General features: G+C 46.2%; 1 protein-coding gene across 1 annotated transcript in view; it reads left to right on the top strand.

Moving 5' to 3' along the window:
• The window catches only part of ARHGAP32 (Rho GTPase activating protein 32), a 224,743-nt gene extending 201,194 nt beyond the window's left edge, over positions 1-23,549 (top strand). Inside the window, exons 14-24 of the mRNA XM_065417162.1 lie at positions 1,645-1,747; positions 3,344-3,488; positions 4,284-4,366; positions 7,485-7,592; positions 8,995-9,140; positions 12,901-13,102; positions 13,836-13,981; positions 15,464-15,538; positions 17,451-18,314; positions 18,977-19,953; positions 21,291-23,549. Of these exons, the coding sequence (XP_065273234.1) occupies positions 1,645-1,747; positions 3,344-3,488; positions 4,284-4,366; positions 7,485-7,592; positions 8,995-9,140; positions 12,901-13,102; positions 13,836-13,981; positions 15,464-15,538; positions 17,451-18,314; positions 18,977-19,953; positions 21,291-23,549 (5,108 nt within the window). The remainder of the gene's footprint in view (positions 1-1,644; positions 1,748-3,343; positions 3,489-4,283; positions 4,367-7,484; positions 7,593-8,994; positions 9,141-12,900; positions 13,103-13,835; positions 13,982-15,463; positions 15,539-17,450; positions 18,315-18,976; positions 19,954-21,290) is intronic.
• Positions 23,550-25,563: the final 2,014 nt, after the last annotated feature.

Genomic DNA, 25,563 nt, shown 5'->3' with positions numbered 1-25,563 from the left:
CTATATACTGATATGTAAGAACAATATTTATATTCCAATTGATTTATTTTATAGTTATATGGTAAAAATGAGAAAGGAAGCAATTGTTCAGTAACAGCGTGCTGGGAGTCTTTAGTATTTGTCTGATTTTGTAAGCAAGTAGTTTTTAAATGAGGTGAAACTTGAGGGTACACAAGACAAATGAGCTTCCTGAAAGGGAGACTGGAAAGGTTGAGAACCACTCCTCTAGGTTGCCCTTCAGCGGAAGGTGAAGATCCCAAGGCACTTACAGGTTTGAGCAGGAGGTAACCAGTTCTGGTCAATGCCTTGCTCTGTAAAGAAGGATTTTATTCCAAGGCTCTATGGGGTAGAAGGGGCTCCATTTGCCCAACAGTCTCTGGAAAGCAGCTTGAGATACTGTGAATATAGAAGGTAAAACACCAAATTGCAGACTGTCCTATGTTTCATGGTACATTAGTCTGAGATGCATCTGTTTATTTCTAGGGAACCACCGAAAATGTCTGCTCCTTTCCTTGCCCAGGTTGTTCATCTGCTTCTGTGCCTGATGTGAAGCAGAACAGCAGTAGAGTGGATGGGGGGTGGGGAGGAGGAATAGGGCATCTAAGTTCAAGTGTTCCTGGCAGTTGGTATATATTACTTAATATAAGGGAATTTGCCATATGACCTATTCACAATCTGTGTCACATGGCAAATTGATAAGAGTTGGCATCTTGTGTAAGAATATATCTAGATCATTGTAGGAGCTGTGGCAAGAAAGTCTCCTGCTGAGGAATCCACAAAAATCTGAGTTTTTCCATGAGGACTTGATGATGCTTAGACGGGTCTGATCCTAATTTCCTGTCTGGGATCATATCAAGTCTCATTTCCCTGTTAAAGGGGATCAGCTTTGCTCCTCCCTTAAATCCAGTGGGATGGATAGCTAGATCACACGGTGGAAGTTCAGTTGTATTGGGAAGCCATCTGGAGAGAACTGGTTGGTGAAGTGGCCTGAATGTTACTGTAAACCTGATTACATCCACTGGGTCTTACTTTCAGTCCAGCCTTATCTGGGTCTTCCTTTGTACCCAGTTTTGCACTGCGGTTTCAGTGGGTTCATTGTGTCATGTAGCTTTCTAAATCCTGGGATGCTCAAATGCATCAGTGCCCTGCACATACAGAGATCAAATTACTAATCATAAAAATGCAGGTAACCCTGAGGTAGAACGTGGTATTTCTTTAACAGCGTAACAGTTTAAACCAAGTAGGGGAGGAGAATTTCATGCTGAATTGAAGCTGCAGAAAGAATTTTGGCTGGACAGAATGAAATTGCTCAATTTCAGATTGGCCAGGATAGTGGCGTTAACACCACGGCTTGTTTGTAAGTGTAGATCTTCCATAACCACAGTTGGTGAGAACCTGTTTTGTATCTCAGCTGAGAAATGGCATCTCCTGCAACACAGTTCCCCCAACACCATGCTTCAATACTCACTTAAAGGAAAGCATGCCTGCTACCAGTTACCAGCACTTATTTCCTACACCTCCTTGGTTTCCCATCCAAGTAGCAACTAGGGAAGCCGCCCATCTGTGCTTAGCTTATGAGATCTGACATGATCACAGGCCCCCAGTAACATGGTCAACTAAATACTAGCCCTTTTTTCTTTTTAGTCCCCCAGGTCCTCAAGAGCTGCACCGAATTCATTGAGAAACACGGCATTGTGGATGGAATATACCGCCTGTCAGGAATTGCGTCAAATATCCAGAAGCTACGGTATGATTGCATTGTATTCGATGAATCCCAGCACATGCTCATTTAAATGCTCTGGTTTCAGAATCTTAGAGTTCAGTGATGACAGGCCGGTGGGTGTCTTGGAGAACAGATGGGGAGGTACCATCACAGCAGCTCCCCAGTGCTTCATGAACTGCATGCTGTAGCTCTGGAACATTTAAAATCCCACCTCTCTCTTTTTCACAGAGGTTCTGAAGTGAAATGACAAACTTCGTCTACATGACAAAGTGTGACTGGTTTAACTTAAATCACCTTTTTAAACCAGTTTATTAAACTGGTGCAAACACCCTGTGTGTAGGTCCTTACTTCGGTTTAAGGGCAGAATATTTTGATTTAGCTTAAACCTGTTTCCAGTTGACTTAAATTAAACTTTAAAAAAAGGCCACTCTTAGTCTGAAATAAGTGGGTCCTCATGGGTTTGCATTAATTGTAACTATATCAGTTTAAACTCCCACCTTAGTTTATACCAGGGCAGGTTTCCCAGTAGACAAGGCCTTGGCAATGCTTAGACATTGCCTGTCTTTCTAGAATATCATCAGCACATCTCAGATGGGCAAGGAATCCCGCACCCTTGCAGTGGAGGTTGCTAGCTGGAGGAACTCATTCTCCTTTGCCTTCACCTCACTCCATCCCACTTCACTTTTAAATAATCTCTTAAAATTCTCCCTGCTCCTTCCCCAAAGAGCTTATCTACACCTGGAGTTATTCAGCAACAGCTATTCTGAAATAACTATTCCTGAATACCTCCGTGTTCGGAGTGTCTTGTTCTGCATAGGGGATCAGCAGTTGGATTTACATCTCGTGGAGAAGTGAGCTTCAGCAACAGCAATCCTCCACTCACCCCTCCCAGTGGCCTGATTCACTACGCTAGTCCCTGGCTAATTGGAAACAGGAATTTCCATGCACATATTCTAGTGGGAAGCAAGGCTTGCCAGCCCTGGCCCTCTAAGTGCAGCTTTTATTTCATAAACATTTGTGCTTTGGGTTTCTCTCTCTCTTTTCCTCTCTCTGTGAAAACCAAGGGAATGCACACGGGTTTTCTTCATGTGGTTCCTGGCTCTGTTCATTCTTGCTGGGCTCTCTAGCTTGCCTCCAAGGAATTTCTGCACACAGTAGTTTTGATGTACAGCAGCTGTTGATAGGCCCTGATGTTCAATATTGCTTATAATTTCAGTTTCCAGGCCTTTGAAATTTAAAGGGGGTAAAGTTTTCATTTTGGCCCACGGCGAATTTTACCTAGGCAGCTCTCAGTCACAATCACTGGGATTAGAGATGTAAATTGCCTGCAACAGTGTTGAGAATAGACACTTTAAAATACAAGGGCGTCTGCCTTGTTACGGGAAATCTGATTTCTGGGCTAGCCAGTCAGATGTAAACGCAACCGATGATGCCTCGTAAGAAACCATCCCATTTTGGAAAAACGTGAGTTTGCAACAGCACAAGCGTGACTCTTGTGGCTTTGGCTCTAAGTCATTTATTTCTTCTGTGAAGCATGCTCTTGTGTTCCTTTGACTCTGATTTGTTTTTGGTTTTTCTCCACTGCCACCCCTCCCCCCCGTCTGCCTTTCTCATCTCTAGCCACGAGTTTGACTCGGAGCAGATCCCCGACTTGACTAAAGATGTTTACATTCAAGATATCCACTGCGTGGGCTCCCTCTGTAAGCTCTACTTCCGCGAGCTCCCCAACCCCCTGCTCACATATCAGCTGTACGAGAAGTTCTCAGTAAGTACAAGCTGATATCTTGGTTTCCACGGATTGGGCAACGTCATTGTGAGTTTGATCAACAGGAATGACAGAGCCACCTGTTTTGTAAAGCTTGGTAACGGGGGCCATATAAGAGTCTCAAATGGATCCTGCTGAAGCTCTTTCTTTCCCTTTATGTTTAAAAAGGGTTACCTGTGAAAACCGGGCTCTCAAAAGCATTGGCTTAGGGCAGATACCGTTTGGGCATGCTACTCCAACAACTCTGCTGCTGAACCCAAACTAGCAGCCACACACTGCTGTGCTCGTGTCCAGCACTCCAGGCTCACAGGGCCCTTACTGGGATCCGCGTGCAGTTGTGGCAGGGCACAATACCTTGCTCTAGACTTGCAGCCCCAGGAGGGAGGCATGTTGGAGGTTTGAATGATTGTGTGAATCCCCATAGCATTTGAGGAGTCCCCAGCAGAAACTACAGATGGTGCAGCCAACAAGGGAGGCCATTGGTGGGAACATCTGTTGCTGGCCTCCTTTGGGATGAATGTCACCCTCGCTGCAGCACAAGGAGTCACTCTGTGCCATCAAGGTGCAACTTACAGCTCCTGGGCCAGCTTCATTGAATTTTGCCTTTAATGTTAGTTGTACGCAGGCCCACCTCCTCAGTACACACATACCATGGTGAAGGGGGCAGCCTAAAGGCTTCGGTGGGAAGGTAAATCCTACAGATCTAAATGCCAGCAAACTGCGCGCCATCCAAACTGTTTCATTTGCATTAGCAAACGCCCAGTGTTAGCACCTTAATTTGTTGTTTTGTTCCAGGATGCTGTGTCTGCTGCTACAGATGAAGAGCGATTGGTTAAAATTCATGATGTCATCCAGCAACTACCCCCACCGCACTACAGGTTAGTGTGCATAGCTTTACCCCACCACACGCTTTCATTCTTTTTTCTGCTCTGACAGTGCACCAGGGCCCTAGCTTTCCATCCTCAGCCTGTCCAGGACGAAGGTCACCAATGCAGACTAAACTGAAATCACATTATGCTAAATATTGGGACTTACGCTGCAGCACGATGGTGTCACTTGTTTGGCCGTTATACAATCATCACTTATGAAGGGAAGGCTGATATTATTGTGTGCTTTCTGATTTTCCCCACCTAAGATGGCCGCATTCTTCCTGCATAGTTGAGCACACTTGGAAGGATTGTTGACTGCATAACATTGACTTATATTTTAATTAGATCAGTAACGACACATACTGTACATACATCTTATCTGCCTTACTCTATACAGCATGCCAGGAGGAGATGAATACAGAGCCCATCACAGCCAAGCAGTCCGATTTCATTATGGAGAGGGGAGGTGGGTGGTGAAACTTTGCACACGATATTTTTAATGAGGAAAAAAAGCGTAGGTTGAAGTAAGAGGGAGAGGAATGAAGCAAGTAGCAGGAGAATCAGAACTTTGTCAGGGGTTTGCCCAGTAAGGCCAGTTGATCTGGTGACACAGATGAAGATGCAGCATCTGAAATAATGTGAAAAAGGAAGCACTGCAGAGACACTAATCTAAGTTGCACGGAGTGCAGCTGTGGCAGTACATGTGTTTAACTAGCAGGGTTGACAGGGACGTCGTTCTGCGGACAGCAGAGAGGAACTGCTCTCCCACATGCATTACAGAAAGGGAGGGAGCATTTGGGAATTTGGCAGTCGGAAAAGCAGCATAGGAATCTAAGCCTCTTTTTTTGTCCTAGTGAACTGCCATGCCATGCTGCAGTCACCCAACCCCTCTCCTTTCCCCTGGGACTCTCCCCAGCATGGCCTCAAATGCCCTCAGTTATACCGTAGACTATCCCCACACTGGAGTGTGCAGTAACTGGCTGGACCATGCCTGTTTTACAGGGGCAAGTTGTTCTGTCCTGTTGGCAGGGTGGACAGCATGGCCTTTCTGATGGTTGCTGTGATGTCAGTGTGCCATAAAGCAGTCTCAAGGGTGACCCTAACTACTTACACCATTGTGGGACAACCTTGTACCCCTTTAGGCCTTAATTGACAGGGTTTTTTTCTATTCTGTGCCTCTTTCTGGTTTACCTTCATGTGCCCCAGCCGCCTCCCCTGTCATTCATGGCAGGGGGCTGGGGATACCTCAGCTTGCAGTCTTGCTCCTGTTCTGTGCCCATTTACCCTGGCCAGTTAGGTCTAGGAATGGCCAAAGTGGAAGGTTCAGATTTGATGGCACCAAAATATCGTGGGCAGCTGAGCCAGGAAGCAGCCCCTCTTGTTCTGGGTCTGACTCTGGATCGGAGCCTTAAGGGCAAATTTGGCTAGATTCAACTCTGAGCTTTCCTCTCCCTCGCGCTGAAATTCAGAGTGAGTTGGATGTGAGGTTCTTCCTTTGATCCATCTCAGTGCCTGGGCTTTCGTATTGCCACCCGATCCCATCTGCACTGGGAGGACATAGGGACAGAGTAGCTCTGTAGTTAAAATCTCCCATGAAAAGCCCCATTTAGGAAATCCCCATCAATCTAAAGCATGTTGTTGTCTTTCCCAGCCCTGTCTCACTTATTTAAGCTGTGGCCGGTGATGCTTCTGTAATCACTCTCTGCCCTAATGTCTGATTCTGATGTATCAGCCTTGTTCTCAGAACAGAGAGGGGGCTAGGAAAGGATAAAAACTCAGGTGAGAGATAAGGAGGGAGTGAGAGCAGTCACATTTCACAGGAGATAACTCTGCTGCAAGTGTTCCCCCTAGTGGTGACTGGCAGAGATGGTGGTTCACTTGAGGTTTCCTCCTAAACATTCCTGAGGCTTGGCTGTGCAGCCTTTTTGGAAGAAAAGAGCATTTTTATTCTTCTAATAATCGTCGGCCAAGCAAGAGTTTCCAGGCTGCTGATGGTGGCGCTTGGCAGCACAGGCTGTGGAAGGGCAGTGCAAGTCTCATGGGGTTTTGTCCATTTCATCGCCAGTAAATGCAGACTTTTTAGCGTAAGGCTTTATCCCTACTTGTCTTTGCACAGGGCACGTGTGCAAAGAGAAACCAGGCAGGGGTGCCAGGCAGGGAAGAAATGAAGACAGGACAGGTCTGGGGAGACTTGAGATCCTGCACTCAACTCACCTCTTCAAGTTTATTGCTATTACTAAGTGATTGAGCAGACTTAACTTGGGGGCTGCACATCAGCACTTGTGTTAGTGTGAGAGCAGGTTCTCTTGTACCCTCAATGCTCCACACCAGCACCATGGAGCACTGACCCCCACTGCTGGCTGTAATAAAAACAGTTAGTTCCTGAAAATTCCCAGGGGTGCTTGCCATCTGTGCTGCTGAAAAGTAATGGTCTCTGAGTGTGTGAATACAAGCTTGGAAAGTTTCACCCTGTATCTTATTTAGATGTATAAATATATATCTGCAGGTGTCCATCCCATAAACTGAAATACACCGTACAAAACTTAACAGAGATCGTCCTATCTTGGTGCTTAAAGCTGGGATTTTCAAAGCAGCCTCCCACTAAACGCCACTCGGGTTCCTAAATAAAAGCATCGTCTACCTTACACAGAGAGAATAAAATAAACCCCTTCCCAAAAGCCTGAGATAGGTTTTGCAGCATGCCCAAGAAGTTATCAGACCCAGGCTCTGCCTGAGCAAATGTTTTATTTCTGTTGCACAACATTGTGGTAGAGCAGCCAAGTAACGAACTCCAGAGTGACTAGCTGGTTCTATAGCCTGTTAAGCTAGTGGAGTTGCAGGTATTTTTGCCTACATCAAGTTTTGTTTGCCCGCCCTTGTGTTCTGTTAAATCTAACAAGTGCATATGTTTCTTCAATTTGACAGTCAGGAGACCCTGCTGTAATTAGCTGCCTGAGGCAACATTTTTGTCTTGCTTAGGGCACATCATTCCTTCTTTTGCTTCCAAGCAAATACCAATTAATTCATTGTGTTTTTCTGTGCTGCCAATTGCAGCAAGGCTTGCTAATGGGTGTTGAACGTTTGCCTATCAGTTAACAGATTTTTGCATCTCGTTCTCATTTTTCAGGACACTGGAGTTCCTAATGAGGCACTTGGCTCATCTAGCTGATTACTGCTCCATCACAAACATGCATACCAAGAACTTAGCAATTGTCTGGGCGCCAAACCTACTAAGGTACTTCTCTTGGATTTTCTCTCACCTTTACATTTGAAACACGCATCAAACCTGTTCCGCCAAGTAACCACTGCATGCTGAGGTTATTTCATGCTATGCTCCCAAGAGGATGCTAAATGTCAACACCCAGAAAAACCCCTATGGTTTTGATTCTTCAATTCTTATTCAAGCACAACTGCAATTGGTTTTTCAGTGGGAGATTTTCCGGAGAAAGTGCTTTGAGACTGGACATGTTGGGCCAGGTCTTCTACTAGCATCATTCCCATTGACGTCAGTGGAACTACAGCAGCTGGCCTTGTGGGCCCACTGGGCCTGTTTCACCATTGTAACTCCACTGATTTTGACAGAATTACTCCTTATTTGCAGTAGTGTAAATGAATGGAGAATCAGGCCTACTTTTTCCCTCCAATGTCATTTTTTTCCTCTCCCTCGGAGAGGGACATGGATACTGTCTCCTTTGGTCATGCAGGAAAACTGGTTCCATTCTGTGGCGCCACTGATGTCAAACTACACAGACTGCTGCACTGGGATTTGATATATATACTAGTAGGTTTCAGGGGTGCTGAGAGCCATTGAGCCAAACTGTAAACCCTATATATGATGGAAACCACTTCAAGCCAGGAGGTGAAGCAGCACCCCCAGCACCTCTAGTAGGTTTCAGACATATGTAAATGATCTTGCCAGACCCTTGGATAAACTTTGACATGGGAGATTCCAGAGGGACAATCTTACAATGCCATCACTAATTTCAAAACCTTACTTAAAACACAAAACAACCAACCCCCCCCCCCTCCTTGTTTTATTGTGCTAGTTTCTGGACTGTCCAATTACCATCCTGAGATATCTGAGTCAGAGAGTCCCTCATGGGCAGTTAACGTGTGTGAGCCAGTTTCTTCTGCCTGGCGATTTTCTCTTGGTTAAGGCTACTTTTGAATGTTGGTGGGCTAGTTGGAGATTTTCCTAGCTCATGGGGAAAAGTTTATTTAAAAGGCTACAGTGAGCTTGTTCATGTAATTGCATTGTCAACTTCAAGTGCACATGGAGGGAAGGGGACAAAACAGGCAAGCCTCCGACATGCAGCTCTATCACTCACCTCAGTCTGGCCCTGCAACAGCTGCTCCTCCCTCCGCTAGGGGGACACTGTTGCCATTGACATCGAGTCAGATCCAGACTGAAGTCATCACAGCACCAAATTCAGCATGATGATTTGCCCAGCTCTTTGAAAACAAAGGGAGTTACACCAGCAGAGAATCTGGCCCTTAAAGCGCTATCTGGATCCATTATGGAACCTGCCCTAAGTGGTGTTATATACCTGGTCGCAGCAGTGCAAGTCAGTATGCTCAATGAGCCCGTACCCATGGTGAATTTACACTGAAGTTTAATCCACCATGCATTTCCTTAGATCGAAACAGATAGAGTCTGCCTGTTTCAGTGGAACAGCTGCCTTCATGGAGGTCCGAATCCAGTCCGTGGTGGTGGAATTTATCCTGAATCACGTTGATGTCCTCTTCAGCTCCAAACTCAGCTCAGTCATACGAGACGGGGCAGGTATGTACATTCCTTGAGGGGTTTAATTGTAGCAAAATTAGGGGAAGATTTTAGGAAAAACTCTAGCCTCTCCAGTAGAAATTTGGAATAGTGTTTACAGTAAAAACAAAAGGCCAACATTTTCAGGGATGGGTGCCTAAAGTTGATAGATGTGGCCTGAGTTTTGGGGGTCTTGACAACCTTCCTCTCCCATGGACATCAATAGGAATCAAGGGTGCTCTGTAGAATTGGGCCTAATAATTTGACATCAGCAATTACTGCTCTTTATTCCTGTGATTCACGCATGTTTCTCTGTCTTGGCACAGTTGTAGCTTTTCCCTTGTGGAAGGTCTGTGATAATCTTTAAGGGGCTTTATTACCAAGTTTTCGCTCCTCCCTTCAAGTTGTCTTTGCAACACAGGCTTGTGCAGTATGGTACATACTCCTGCCATCAAGGCCAGCATTTTCAAGCTTACGTGCTGAAAGTGTGGCACGCTGACATACTGAGCAGCCACAGCTCCCGCTGACCCTAGTCACCCACATTTGAAATTTTGGGCCCCACTTTTGATAAGAAACATTTTAAATCTTAGACACTAAAGGGTCCATTTTCCATGGAGCCTGCAGGCATTCATTAGCGTGGCTCCGACTTGTTAGCCACACAACTCTACCCATATTCTTGTAACTAGTAGCCAGTTCCCACCTTTGGCAGTGATTCTCAAACGGGGTACATCAACTCATCCAGATATTTGCCTGGTTTTACAACAGGCTACCTAAAAAGCACTAGTGAAGTCAGTACAAACTATTATTTCATACAATGACTTGTTTATACTGCTCTATATACTATCAATGTTTCTCAACATGGGGGGTTGTGGGATGGGTTTAGGAGGGTCTCAAGTGCAGGGCTGGCCTTAGAGGGTGGCAGGCAGGGCCCCTCCTGAAGTTTAAGACACATGCGGAAGCCCAAGCCCTACCCACCCGGGGCTCAAATCAGACTCCTGAAAGGGGCACAGTAAGTCGCCTGGAAAGGTTGAGAACCACCGACCTATGGGGTGAGGCTACGAGGCACCCAATGAGGTTGGAGGGCCTAGCAATGAACTGAACCATATTGTACAGGGCATTGGAATGATTAAAGCATTACTAATTTGTTTAGCCTGTAAAATGTATCATAACTGCTAACAGCTCCACACAGATTTTAGACAGAAAGTTACAATTCAGCAGAGATGATAATCCAGTATTGATTCCTTAAAGGTATAGCTCCACTTGGACAGATGAGTTCTGCATTCACTCCTCTGTGTGATACACCAAAACACAACGAGCCCAGTCTGTGAAGGCTTTTCTTGGTGCAGAAAATGGTCACAGTTCAAAACTAAAATTCCCATTTCTTGCAAATGCCTGCTATCTCCCCAATGAAGTCAGTAAAGTTACACCAGGGAGGAATTTGACTCCATTTGTTAGTAATACATCATGGGGGTTGAACATACATGTATCTAATAGATATTAAAATATCAAGTAGCTGATTTAATGTAGCTCTTCCTTAGTACAAAATGCAGTTGTCACTAACTATGGGCAGAGTTAAGCTGTTTGCCAGTGTATTTGATGCTTTCCATTTCCGTGTTAGGGCCTCATTGTCTTCAGCATAGTAGATTTGCTGTCAGTCCAGCTTTCCACCCAAGAGGCAAGTATAAAGCAGTAGGAGTGAGGGGTTTACTCAGCTGTTATGATAAGAGCCCTAGTTGAGTGATACATGCATATTCCACCATGATTCTAGCTGATCCTTTCAGTGTTAATTATACCTGGTCCAGGCTGTTTTCTTCCAGGGGGAGACAATTATTTGGCTCAAGTTCTCAGCATGTTTATCTGAGTTCAAAATGGTCTGTGTTTAATTTACCAATTAGCAAACCAGTCTCTGTTTTGATTTGTTGGTTGCTCTCAGCAATGTGTCTCAATGGCGAGCAAGATGCTGGGGCTTGTCATATGGTGGTAGCAAAGCTCAGGGAACATTTTACAGGAGCGAGACAGCATGTAGCATCCTGTAAGGGGCTGTCTGCACTCGGCAGGTATGATTACAGCACATGTAGACATATCTGAGCTAGGTTTGATCTAGCTAGCTTGAACAATGGTAGCAGTGCAGCCGTACAAGATGGCAGCTTGAGGACATACACTGTGTCCTGGGTGGGGTTGTACAGTCTGTGTTGCCGGCCATGCTGCTGAGGCGTCACTAGTACTGTTACTCAAGCCAGCTCCAGTATGTACCCAGGATCTAGCTTGAGTGTGTATACACAAGCTGCAGTCACACCTCCTGATGGAAGTGTACACATTACTAGTGCTTCGAGTGTGCATCTCTTTAGGTGTCAAGTATCAGAGGGGTAACCGTGTTAGTCTGGATCTGTAAAAAGCGACAAACGTTTAACGTTTTTAGAAGGTCTCTTTCTAGAAGTCTATAATATATAACTAAACTATCGTATGTAAAGTAAATAAGGTTTTTAAAATGTTTAAGAAGCTTCATTTAAAATTAAATTAAAATGCAGAGCCCCCTGGACTGGTGGCCAGGACCTGGGCAGTGTGAGTGCCACTGAAAATCAGCGCGCGTGCCGCCTTCGGCACACGTGCCATAGGTTGCCTACCCCTGCTCTATAAGGTGCCATAGAATTATTGGAGCATAAGCTTGTGGTAGAAATTTCCAGAGGCAGGTATAAATATGCAGGCAAGGATCTCTTTAGGTGATCCTGAAGACTGTTTCTAACATGATTTGAGTGGCCACTGCTGATCAGCCTGAGCCAGGACATGTTTTCTATACCATTTTTCCAAGCCAGTGTGGGGATTGGGCCACTGTTCAGCATAGAATAACTTTTAAACATGTCTCAAAGACCAGTGCAGACAAGGGCCTACGTGCACATTTTATGCAGGGTTGTGTTGTTCAGTAAGCTGGCAAGGGATAATCATGTTAACATTGGCAAAATTCATACTCATAAGCGCAGGAGGGCTATCGTAACAGGGTTGCATATGATTTACTAAACCACTCTATAAACTAGCTCTGTTGGAACAGGTTCCTCTGCAAGGAAAGTTGACATACAGGGTTGTAGTCCTGGGAAGTAATTTTAACTAGTTTTGATCTTATTTTAAAAAAAAGTGTTTAACTCACTTTAAAGAAACAAAACCCAAAACTTTATTTAAGTAGCAATAAAGAAAAAGGGGAAAAACAACTACAGCCATAAAACAGTCCAGCTCCTAATTTATTACACTCTGTCCTAGTATTTGTTGGGAGCTATTTAAAATGTTACAAACATGCTTGCAACTAGTATTTATGATTTAAATCACTCCTATTTAAAATGTTTAGATGTAACCATTCCCCCCCATACTCTGAGCTAGAACCAAGGTTGGTGAGTGCAAGTAAAACCAGCAATTTAGAAAGAAAACAGGCACCTTTCTGTTCAGGGTTTTGTACCATCCTATAGGAGAACTGAAAATATTCTAGCCCTAGAATTCAGAGCTGGTTAAAAGCAAACCCCTATAGAATGGAGATCAAGTCCTGTAGGCTTCTAGAGTAATTGATACAGAATCCTAATGGTTTTCTCCCTCCCAATTACATCCTATAAGACTTTGCCAATTATTAATTCCACTGTTACACACACACACCCCATTATGGGAGAACTAATAGAAGCTATGTTGGCCTTTTCTTGGGTTTCCAAGGGCTCAGGAAATGCTATAATCTATCCCTGGGCCTTATTTTTCCTACTGCTCCTCTCTGATTCTCTTCCTTGACTCTGGTTTTCATTTGCAGGTCACACTTCCTTATCACGCCCCAAATCACTGCTCGTGTCCTCGCCCTCAACTAAGCTGCTCACCCTGGAGGAGGCACAAGCAAGGACGCAAGCCCAGATCAACTCCCCTATAGTGGCAGACAGTAAATACATTGAAGTGGGAGAAGGCCCTGCTGCATTACAGGGGAAATTCCACACCGTCATAGACTTTCCATCTGAAAGGTAGAGGCTTTTACTTTCCATCACTGTGTGTTTCAGCAGGCTTTTAACGATTACAGCCATTTGACCTCAGCAATCCTTGCTTACAATGCATAGTCAGCCTCCCACCCCCAGTGGGGATGGGGTTGTTCTGTATCCATGAGGATGCAGCAGGACACATGCAGAGACATCTGAGGTGTAAATTGAGCCATATGTTTGTTGTATGCCTTGAGTGAGCTGGCCATGTGACTCCCTCCGTCCCACCAGAGATTCATGTACGTGTGCATGGAGACTTAGGAGATGCGGTGTGGGGTCAAGTAGTTTTTATAATGCAAATGAAATTCTCTCAAATCCCTTTCCTGCTATGTTTAGTTTAGTTATAATTAAGGGAACAGGTACATTTGCGTATAAAATAAGAGGCATTCTTGGTTCAGACTCTGAATTTTTAAGGCGCCAGGCCTGAACAGCATTCAAACTGCCCTGCTACGAAAAGAAACGAATGTCCTTTATACAGGAGCTCAGTTTTGTTCAATGGAATTGACCCCACAAGTTCTGGGACTGGACCTTTCCAGGTAGAGAAGCATAAGTATTCTCTGCTGCTGAAATATACATGTCTAGTTTTCTCAGCCTTGTTTCAGCACCAGGTTCTCTGCCAAAGCCAGCAGGCCAGGTGCGGAAAGAATCAGGTCTGGTTGGTAAGACTTAGTGACTGGCAACGCGTCCTGAATGCAAACCCCCTTCTGCTTTCTTGCTCCAGAAAAAGACCGCCCAACAAGATGAAGAAATCCCCTGTTGGCAGTTGGCGCTCCTTCTTCAACCTGGGAAAATCCTCTTCTGTCTCCAAGCGGAAACTGCAGCGCAATCCAAGTGAGCCCTCCGAAATGAAAGCCATAGCGCTGGCAGGTGAGTAGAGTGCCCTTTGTTCCTACCAAACAGGGTGCTGCTGGGAAAGTAACCCACACTTAGTATGCTTCTCTGTTCCCCTCCAGTGCTTAGATTCAAACCTCTATTCATGGATTATGGCCCGCTACAGCCTTTCATTAATGGAACCTGAGTTCTTTAGCTGAGGCAGTAGAGGTTCATGCTTTTAGATACAGACCTTATCCAGGGGTGTCATTGTCATTGTTACAAAAGCAACCCAACGGATTCAGGATGACAACTCAGTGTTCTTGGGAAAGTTTACTGACATTACTAAACAGGTATAACTCTTATTCCACAATAAGAGCGTGTTTTTCTGGTTTAGCTTGTCTCTCTTTGGGAGCAGTATAAACTAACCTGGAAAAGGGCCCTCATTCCATAGTAAAAAAGGGAGTTTATACTACTATAGTAATGCCCATAAACTTCCACATATAGACAAGCATTTAGACTCTGAGACTGTGTGTAATATGATGTAGATAGAGATGTGCCTCTCCCTTACCCACAACCCCCTTTTATGTATATCCATCTAGTATCTCTCTCCAGCTTCTCTTAAAATACCACCTTATAGTTTTCAGTAACTTTGAATGATTTGCAAATTTTCCTTAGTATAAAATGAAATTAGAGAGAGGGGATGAAAGTCCCAACTTGGCCATATTAGGGAACCCTTGTATATTTCATGGCAGTGGTTTCAGAAGTATCCACAGACTTCCCCAGTACTTCAAAGATAATGCTTAGTCTGTGCCCACAAAATATGCAGCCCGAGTTCTTCCCTGCCTTTGGCTGCTTTGCATTGTGCTACCACCACAAACTGATACAGCAGGTAGAGGGGCATCCTTTGCTTACATAGAGGTTACCATGCCTCTCTCCAGCTGCTAGAGTACAGGGGCTGAGAGCTTCCAGTGATCCTCAGCTACTGTAACGGCCCTTGGAGCCACTGGTAGATGGTGAAAGTTAGAGCAGCCTTCAGACTACTCTGAATTACACCGATGGATTAGTGGGATACATTGCCATTGCCCGACCAAGGGGCATCATCTTATGGAGCTCCTTACCCATTCCGCCCACTTCAGATTCAAGTGAGCCTGCACCCCCTCCCCCAAAAGGAATCAGGGCTGGGGACCTATGGCCAGTTTGCTTCCCAACCCATCCCTCTGCAGAGATTAACAGCTCGTTGTCAGTTTCTCCCTTTGTAGGGGAGAATATTACCACCACCTAACCTTTGGCACCTCTGTTAATTCACTTGTGTGTGTAAAGCTCCTTTTTGATGGAAGACACTGTAGAAATGCCCAATAGTATAAATTGTGGTATGGGATACAAAGAGCATACAGTTGTGACTGGAGCTTTTGTGCGAGCATGTAGAAAAGCTGCTTAGATTCGAGCGAGTGGTACGGCTGGCAGAAACCCATCTATCTTCACGCCATGAGCACGTGGCAGATTATAAAAAAGCTTCTTTTATGTTTGGTTCTGTAGGTGGGAGAGGAGATAGCGGGACCCTGCGCTCGGCTAAAAGTGAAGAGTCTCTCACTTCCCTGCATGCTGTTGATGGTAAGATAGAAAAACAACTGGCTCACAAAGTGTAAAAGGGAGTGTGACATTTCTATAGACCCGTGAATGTTACAGCACTTCATAAAGTAGATGGTGGTGTCCATGACTAAGTCCTATGACTTCTCTTGTAAAATCAGTTTTAGTGAGCAACTGCCAAGTCTTCCAGGAGACATCCTATTATTTTGGAGAATCTCTGTGGCCTGTGCTAGACAGGAGGTCAGATGAGATGATCACAATGGTCCCTTCTGGCCTTGGAATCCGTGCATCTATTGCCAAACAGGGTCACACTGTGCTCATGTTTCAGTGTGTCTACCTTTGTTAGTGCATGTAACTCATAAGCAGTCACGTACCAACAACTTAATGGTGTCAATCCAGAGTGACTGAGGTCAATAGGAGTTGTTCTTGCTTTAGAACTAAATGTTACAAAGCAGATTTTTACATGGCTCTGTGATGTTTCATGGAACCTAGTTGACACATGGTGTCAAAGTCAGACTGGTTTCATCCTCTAAGAAAGAGTTCATTAATGTCAGAGCAAGTTTCCCCTTGAACGTACATCTCCATAGGAGTAAGGCAACTCCTATGTAGGTCAAAAGTGAAATTAGCTTGGACTCACCTAGTTTTTACTGGAAGTTGTGTAAAAACTTACAACAATGGATGTTTGCGCCTTGGGCCATTTCTAAAGGTGAAGTAGTATTATATAAGCTGGGAAAATTCAATGGACTTCATTTCACAAGCACTAAAATTTAGGCCAGGTCTACACTAGAAGCACTTTGCCAGTATGGGTATCCCTGTATAATATACAAGCGAAACTCAGCTTCTGCCCACACAGCTGATTCCAGCTTCCTGTCTTCCTCCACTCCCCCAGCAAAAGCAGTTTTGCCAGTATACCTGCACAGCTCTGGTGGTCAAGGGTGACAAAGCTAGTAGCCCTTGCCTTATTCTAATTTTTAAAAAGAAAGGATAGTGAGATTGGTATACATTGTATTTACTATAATACAGTACTGACCAAGAAATAGCATTGCTAAATTAACCCCAACCACAGAGGTGGAAAACCAAAACAAACTATCTAGTAAATGTGACCCCGTCTGGCATTTTAAAAAGCATTTGAAATCTGAGTGTTTTACTGCCACTCCCCACCATAATATCTGAGTATCTGATAAAGCAAAAAGAGACTGACCCTAAAACCTTTTCTATTGCCAAATGTATTCATATGCTTCAGACATTTTTGCTAAAGTTACTGACTGTCTGGATCCCTGACTGACGTGCAGTGCTCACTGTAAGCTTAATTATGGAGGTGCCTCGGCTCCTTCATAGCTATAGACCATATAGCTTTCTTGATTAGATGACTAAATAAAGGTATGCAGAAATCCTTAATGGACTAGATTTGCTTGTGCATTCATGTGGTACCATGGGCCGATGCAGTGCACCTCAGAAATCTTTACTGCATGTTATTTTCCTTCTAGGATCAAAAAGTAAAACCTGCTTTTATTAAGACAGTGTTTGTATCAGATCTGCTTATGTTTAACATTCACTTTCGTGACTACACCATATTGGGACTTCGACTGCATTTATTAACTAGTTTTGGAACTGTGTTCTAAAAACCATTTGATCGAGCCTACATCATCGAGGCAAACTAAACTTAAATAGTTTTATCTACTATTTTAGCCTAGCAAATGGTTTCAAGTACATCTACATTAGTTTCCCACACTCCCTTTAACCCAAGTTTGCCTGCACTGGTTTATTATTATTTGTATTACTTTAGTGCCAAGAGACCACAGCTGAGATCAGTGTCCTATTGTGCAGAGTTTTAAACTAAATCAACACAAACAGCTAGTAAGTCATGGCCTCATGCAGTTTTTAATGAACATTTATCTAGTGCCCTATTAATGCTTATCCGTGTCCTTGTTGCTAGGTGAATCTAAACTGTTCCGGCCTAGAAGACCCAGGTCCAGTAGTGATGCACTGTCTGCTTCCTTCAATGGGGAGCTCCTGGGGACCATGAACCGCTGCAATTCTTATGATAACCTGCCCCATGACAATGAGAGCGATGGGGACGAGGGGCTGATTCATGTTCCTGCCCTCATCTCTCCTAGGTCAGCAGAAGATGTTGACCTGAGCCCACCGGATATTGGAGTAGCTAGCCTGGATTTTGACCCTATGTCTTTTCAGTGCAGTCCACCCAAGGCAGAGTCCGAGTGCCTGGCTAGCAGCATCTCTCTGTTGGAGTCCATGGGTTTTAACAGGGACAAGCCAAGCGTAGCTAAGAAGGATTTGGAGTCTGGTAGCCAGAGTCAGACCCCTGGCAGTGCCACAAGCTCTGAACCAGTGTCCCCCTTCCAAGAGAAAATGAGTCCCTTCTTTACTCTGGACCTGAGCCCAACTGAGGAGAAAGAATCCAAAACCCACTCCTTCTCGGAGAAGGTCGCCCATGCCTTCTCACCTAAGACGGGCCGAAAGCCAATCAAGTCTCCGCTGGTGACTATATCAGAGCCAGTCTCTTTGACGCTGCCCAGACAAGCATGCGAAGGGATGCCTAGTGCTGCGGGGAATGCGGCTTCTCCAAACTGGAGCAAAAGCGTCAACGAAGCCACAAACAGGTCCCCAACCCAGAGGATGTCTTTACCCCTGAAAGCCAGCGAGATGGCAGCAGGTGAGGGATGCCACCAAGAGGCCCAGACCCAGGTGACTGCTGCCAAGCCAGAGTTGCAAGAAGAAGGGGAGCGACCCATGCCAAGCAGCCAGAATAAGACTGTACCTTCTGGACACACTCAGCCAGGTACAGTGCGTTTTCCTCCATTCTTTCTTTAAGTTCTAAAGGGACCTGCTCCCAGAAACTTCTCTTCATGCCTTTTAGGAGAGGGGAATACGCCTCGATTCCGATCCTAAATCAGAGGGAGTATCTTGCAGGGCGATGCAGGTTGCTAAGGTCTCAGTAGAAACCTCTCTGTCTTTTCCCTCCATCACAGAATTCTTGGATACTTTCCACAATACCTTATGTGCCCCCCCTTTGTCTTTTTTTTTTTCATCCTATCATAAAATGAAACTCTATAGCGTACCCTTGCGTATCAGTTAACAAGTGAATTGACCACCTAAGACACTCAATGAAAAAAAACCCACCTGCCAACACTTGAAGAAGGGTCTTTTTTTCAGCCCCAAAGCATGTGGTCTAAATTGGTTATAAGGGGGTCTCGTTCTCTGCCTTACCTACTTCCTACCTCTCTAGAAATGCAAGAGGAACCTTTAGACAATCTCTTGGTGTGGTTTTCCTGCTGAACAGCTGTACTATTCAGCAACATTTGCATGTGGGACAGAAGATAAAGTATTTCACATCAAGGAAATGCTACTGTGAAAAGCATCTATTTTTATAATGGTCTATAGGGTTAGGTCACTATCCTTACAGAGTAACAAATCTCTCTCTCTCAATTTTCCCCCCATTAGGAGCAGTTGCCCTCGACTCCCCCCAGGATCCTGTTCCTGTCAGTTCTGTGTCTCTTATCCCTCCTCCTCCTCCGAAAAACGCAGCACGCATGCTGGCCTTAGCGTTAGCTGAGTCCGCACAGCAAGCATCTACTCAGTCCCAGAAGAAGCCAGGAGATGCTCATTCTGACTGTACAAATTACAGAGAGACTGACATTGGTATAGCTATAGAAAAGGTCCACCTCTCTGCTGGGGCTGCTCCAGACAAGCTCCATCTGTATACGAATGTTCCTGAGAACCAAATCCACTTCCAGAGTGGGGCACCTGGGGACCAACTCCAGAGTGGGGCACCTGTAGACCAGGACCTCACTAGGACACCTGGGGACCGCAGTCATCTACACCGTAGTACACCTGGAAACAGGGACCAGCCCCATCTGCATACTGGCATGCCTGGGGACCTGCATAGTGGCACAAAGGTGGACTGGAATCACTCCAACTTCCATACTGGAACAGTGGGGGACGAGGACCACTTCCCCTCCCATCCAGGTGGCCCTGGGGATTGGGAGCACACTCCTCTCCATACAGGTGCTTTGCTTGGCCGGGAACCATCCACAACAGATGTGCCTATAGACAAGCCACACCTCCATACTTGCATATCTATGGATAAGTATCACATCCCTGTGGAGAAGCTTCATCTCCCTGCCAGCACAGCTGATGACAAACTCCAGCCTCCTCCTGTAGTTGCCAGGGAGAAAACCGCCATGGCTACAATGACATACATGACAACTACCCAGACACCAGCAACTGAGATGAGTCATGGAACAGCAGGTCAGCACACGGCCGCTGAACCCACCGCTCAGGCAGATGGTATTGTCACGGCTGCTCAGCGCATTCTTATGACCAATTCCCTAGCACCATCTCAGAGACAAGCAGACCATCAGCCAGCCATGGGACAAGTTCCAGCCGTAGCCACCAAAGGATCAAGTAGTTCCAACCAGGTAAGTGATGCGTGCGTATACCCCTGCCCCTTGTATCTATATTTGTACATGCAGCATCTATGTGTAATAATAGTAGGGATGGAATTTTGAGAGACAAAGTATGGGCTGTATCCACGGAGGAGCAAGTGAGACATACTTTCAGCTCCAGATGACCTAAATACAAAGGAGTGGGACAGATTCCCAGGAATTATTAGTGTATGTATAATATATACACCCACTCAGAGCTATGATAGTGCTTTCCAGGATGTTCATTGATACTTTCCAGGGAATACCTACCCCAGTACACTCCCTCCTACACTAGTTTTAAGGGAATCAGTGATGCCAACATACCATTATTCTTATCTTCCCACATTGTTTTGCAAACAATGACTTGGGTCCTGGTAGCATAGTGATTTAGGAAAGTGGGCTAGATACTGGACTGTGTGCAATGAGTAATTTAGACATAGCTTTGAATACAAGACCACGCCTTAGGGAATGCCAGTTAAGACACCAATCTCAAAGCCATCCCTTACTCTATTTCAGATGTGCTCTGAAACTCCAGCAGAAGCGACCCGAAAAAAACCTTTAATTTCATGTCTCTTCTTAAGGATGGTATTTTTAACAGTGCTGGGCTCTCCCCTTAGCCAGTTACTGGCACAGTTCAGTAACAGCCCTGAATCCTGGGATTTGGATGTAGGCTCAAATGGCTTTAGACATCACAACGTTACATGCTACCAACTTGAGCCTTGCCAACAGAGCAACTGCATTCACACACACCTGGAATCTAATAATTGCCAGAGACACACTAAGGAATAGCGTTGTTAATTCAGAGGAAGTTAAATATTTATTTGTACGGTACTGTTATGCAACTATAGATCATGCGTTAACTCAGAGCTAGGTATATAGATTCAAAACAAGGTTTGCCTGTGCTAAAATACATACCTTTATAAAGGCCATCTGTCAAAGTGTTCTAGGCTCTGTACAAAACGTTTTGGCCACTTGGTCTTTAGAGACCACAGACTGACAACGGTCTTCTCCCCACAATTTATGGTCACAGAAATAAATGGACAATCTCAGCACTTCCCAGCCCATCCACTAGTCCCCATTAAGCCTGGGGAAAACAGGTGCAAATTGTAGCATGTCCCAAAGATCACTAAAATCTCTCTCAAAAGACAACATTGCCCCCATGTTCAAACAAACAAACAGCTCTGCACAGACTGAACAGCAGCCCAGGCTATATTGTAGGGGAGCGCGATACATTCTGTAGAGCTAATTATATGGGTAGCCAGTATAGCGACTCTGCAGTGGAGGGTGAGGGATGCTCACACACTAACCTCCATGTGGTTTCTCCATACTAGGTACGAGGAGCACCGCCTCCAGAGAAGCTGCCTGAGCCTCGACTAGCGGAGCCTGCTCCAGTTTTTGTCACCGAAAGTAGCTCCGCTATCCGATGTACCTCGTCCACCGCTGCGTCCCACCAGGGCCATTTGGAAAAGTCCCGAGAGAACGTCAGGGCTCCCTCTTTGCACCTGCATTCGGAATCGGTCCCCACGCACTCCTCCTATGGCTTTGCGCCCCCCATCCCGCCTGTGAGAACGCTGGAGAGTAAGATAGCTGCAGCCATGCACTCCAACAGTATGGATGCAGTGAATACCTCCAGTTACCATTCCTTCCTGGCTTCCTCCATTCCGCCATCGTCTGTGGAGGAGGCTTTGCCCCCACCGCCACCACCCAAGCACGCCTCTCTGCAGTCTGCATATCTGCCCCATCCCAAGCCAGAGAGCACCCCTGAGCCGCCCATGTCAGAGAACTATCTGCACCACAAGCCAGCGTCCGTCCATCAGTACAGGCCAGAGAGCGTCCCGCCGCATCTCTCCTACCACGGCAAATCCGACCAGCACCAAGCTTACGCCTCCAGGTCGGAAACGCCCACTTCCATGGGCCCCCGCTACACCGCCTATGCCAGCCAAGGGAAGAACACGTCAGTCCATCACTCCAAGCCTCGCAGCCGCGTGGAGTACGCGTCCTCCATGAGCCCTACCACCCTGCGGAGCACCGGGTATGCAGAGGAGCCGCCGCCCTACCCCACCATCCGCAGGGTGCAGTCACTGCACGTTTCCACCCCTTCCACCATCCGTTCCGTCCCCATTTCGCGGACAGAGGTGCCTCCCGATGACGAGCCCGTGTACTGCCCGCGGCCCCTTTATCAGTATAAGCCATGCCAGCCCCACTCAGATTATCACGTCACTCAGCTGCAGCCTTACTTCGAGAATGGGCGCGTGCATTACAGGTATAGCCCTTATTCCAGCTCGTCTGGCTCCTCTTATTACCCCACAGCAGCAGACGGGGGGTTTTATGACCTGGACCCCTACAGCACGATGCGGCTTAGGCATTTCCACCCCCTTCCTAGCCGAGACTTTGCATCTTACACCTCCAGGCTGCAAAGTAAGAATCTGTACCGCTATCCCGGCCTGCCTGCCTATCCTCGGGGAGGCCTGATGAGCCACCTGGCGGGAAAAGAGCACAGCTTTATCAGCAGAGATGTGCCCCCAGCCCCGGACATCAAGCACACATACATGTCATGGGATCTGGAGGACATGGAGAAATACCGCCTGCAGTCCATCCGCCGGGAGAGCCGCTCACGCCAGAAAGTGAAAGGGCCAGTGATGTCCCAGTACGACAATGTGACTCCTCTGCTGCAGGAGGAGCTGGGGGGGCTGGACATCATCCACCTCCGCAGCAAATCGGATCCTGGGAAAACTGGTCTCCTGACTGTAGCCGAAGGGAAAGAAGGGAGGTATCCAACCAAGGCAGCCACCCCCGAAGGGGACGAACGTTACTATCTGCAGCACTCCGAGCCGGAGCCGGACAGAACCCATTACCATGGGGCCTATGGGAATGGGCAGTCAGAGAAGCCTTCCCTTCCCCAGAAGCAGAGCAGCATCAGAAGTCGAAAGCTGCAAGAGCCAGGCTGCACCGCTACAGAGCACAGGGGACACCTGCAGCAGGAAGCAAGCCATCGGCAGCCTTCGGAATCCAAAAATGGGCCCCCTTACCCAGACTACAGGCCAAAGGGTGGCCAGGAACCCATGGAGCCCGTTGGTTTCCAGCACTCGAGTGGGAAGTACGTCACAGCCGGACAGGAAGCCCTGCGACCTAACCACAAGGAGGTGAAGCTGGCAGAGGACCGGCCAGACTTGGAAAGACCTCGAACCAGGCAAACAGCCCCTGCCGAGAAACACACCAGAGACTGCTATAATAAAGAGGAGGAGCACCACGTCCAACCCATGGCGCCGCCTCCCAAGCCAGAACGGAGCCACAGCCTCAGAATCCGGCATCCGGAGAGCATGGACAGGGACCCTGGCCTCCTGTACCCGTACCAAACCCTTGGCAAACGCCAAAGCAGTCTGACAGTGGTGTCCCAGTACGATAATTTGGAGGATTACCATACCATGCCTCAGCACCAAAGAGGGGGCTACCTTGGAGGAGGGGCGTTCATGCCCCCTGGCTTTCCCCATTCACACAGTAGGACATATGCCACAGCATTGGGCCAAGGGGCCTTCCTCCCTTCAGAGCTGTGTTTGCAGAGGCCGGAAACAGAGATCCATGCCGAGTGAGCTGGGGGAAGGAGGGATAGAGCCTAAGCAGCCTCTGCTGGACAGTGGACTGTTTTATTTTTTCAATGACAAAATTTAAAACAAAAAACAAACAAAAAAACCCCACCCCCATGAGCAAAGCAAACCCACTCTCAACCCTGCCACCAGCTCACCACTCAATGTTTGTCCTAGGTGTAGAGTTTTCTTTCATGTCGTTTGAGAGGTTGGAATGATCACGCAGGCTGTGTTGGCATGTGGAAAGATGAGCCAGGACCCAGAGAGGCAGAGCAGATCTGAAAGAGGAATGGTGGGAAGGGGAAAAGGGGGTTTCCTTCCCCTGGTTTGACATGGGCTGGTGGTTGCATGCAGCTCTTCTCTTGGTGTCTCCCAAGCATATCCAGTCACTATCCCAACTGCCAACATCAGAGGAGTTGCATGAATAGGTTTTACCCTTTGAATGAGATGCCGTGGGGGAATCTCTGTCCTGACCCTTTCAGATTGAATCAGTAACACACCGCAAGCTGTGGGGAAAGGACAGCTTCAAAGTGTTTGTTTCCTCCTAGATTATTGGTGCTCTGCATCCCCTTGAAAATTGTGGAGGGGTAACTGGGCCTAATCCAGTTCCCACTGAAGTGGGAGTGAGATTGGCCCCAAGTCAGGTCACAGAGCTGTTACAGAACACAGTCTGGTTTTTAAAGGCTCATTGAACAAGCAGCTTCTAGCTAGAGAAGGGATATTTACTGAAACTCCAGCGTTCACCCTCATTCTGATACTATAAATGGAGACGAGTTTTGAAAGCAAAGCGAGCCAGGGCAGCACTTCTACCTTTGAAAGTAAAAAACCCACCCTCTCCCCTGCCACGCACACTCTTGGGCACAGGTGATTGAGCAGCATACATATTTCATGCTAATTCCTCTTTACTTACAGGCTACCCACAGAACCAGCTATTTAATTGCACGTCCTAGCTGGCCTGAAACTACCGTCTATTTACAATGTCACTAGATGATTGTGTCCAGCTTATAAACTAGAGCACAGGTTCCCTGCTGGGAGCAACTTGCATAATCACCAACTTAGCTGCATGACCATGGAGTTGCTCTGGGCCAGATAACTCAGTCCTTACTTCAGGAAAACTCCTGTTGACTTTCATATTCAGCCTACAGGATGAGGCCCTCTTTGTAGTACTGCCTCACCCACAGTGAGTTGCTGTAAGTACAGAGCAGTTACGTGCTGTGGGCGCTATGAAATAGCATTGCCTCCCTTATTGCAAGTGTCGTTCACACCAGGATTCAGGCATTGGGGCGGGGTGAAGGGATGGGACAATGCACCTCTTTATAACACACTCCTGGTGTTGCCCTGCCTATTTATTCTACTTCATAGAAACAAGACAGCGTTTCATCTGCAGCCTCTCTGGATTCACAGCCATTTAACCCCACCTTAAAGCACATACATTTTATGAGACAGGGCTTCCTAGAAAATACTTGTCATTTAGCATTTAAAATATTCAGAATTCACCCATGCTACGGGGACCTTTCCTGTACTGTTGGATCACACAACTTCTCTACCTGTTTTGAAATTCAGAGGGTTTATTTAAAGAAAGCATCTGAGAAGTTCTCTTAGCTGAAAGTCCTGGAGCTAGCATAGCTAAGATTATTAAAGGAACTCATGTCAGAGCCTCCTAGAACAAGTGTTTTATTCATTGCTATTTTTGGCTTTTAAAGAAATAATAAAAACCTGTCAGCGCTCACAGGGGAACAACACACTTCTAATAGGTACCTAGTCATTAGCAGTTTGGTTCTTTTAATCTCATAGCCTTTTCTGGGTCTGTTTTAACTAGGATAGCCTATGGTCTGATTTTATTGTGCACTGTATTGTTTTAAGAAGAATTTGTTTAATATAGAGAGTTTTTCCTAAATGTTATGGAAATAAATTTAGCTGTCAGGAAAAAAGCACTGTGATCTAGGTTACCTCAATATCATTCACCTTGTGACTAACTAGAGGGTGTTTTTCTTTTCCTTTCTTTTTGGGGGGGAGGTGG

This window comes from Emys orbicularis, chromosome 15 (assembly GCF_028017835.1).
Source record: "Emys orbicularis isolate rEmyOrb1 chromosome 15, rEmyOrb1.hap1, whole genome shotgun sequence".
In the NCBI taxonomy this organism is placed as follows: domain Eukaryota; kingdom Metazoa; phylum Chordata; order Testudines; family Emydidae; genus Emys; species Emys orbicularis.
This window is presented reverse-complemented; position numbering and strand designations above follow the sequence as displayed.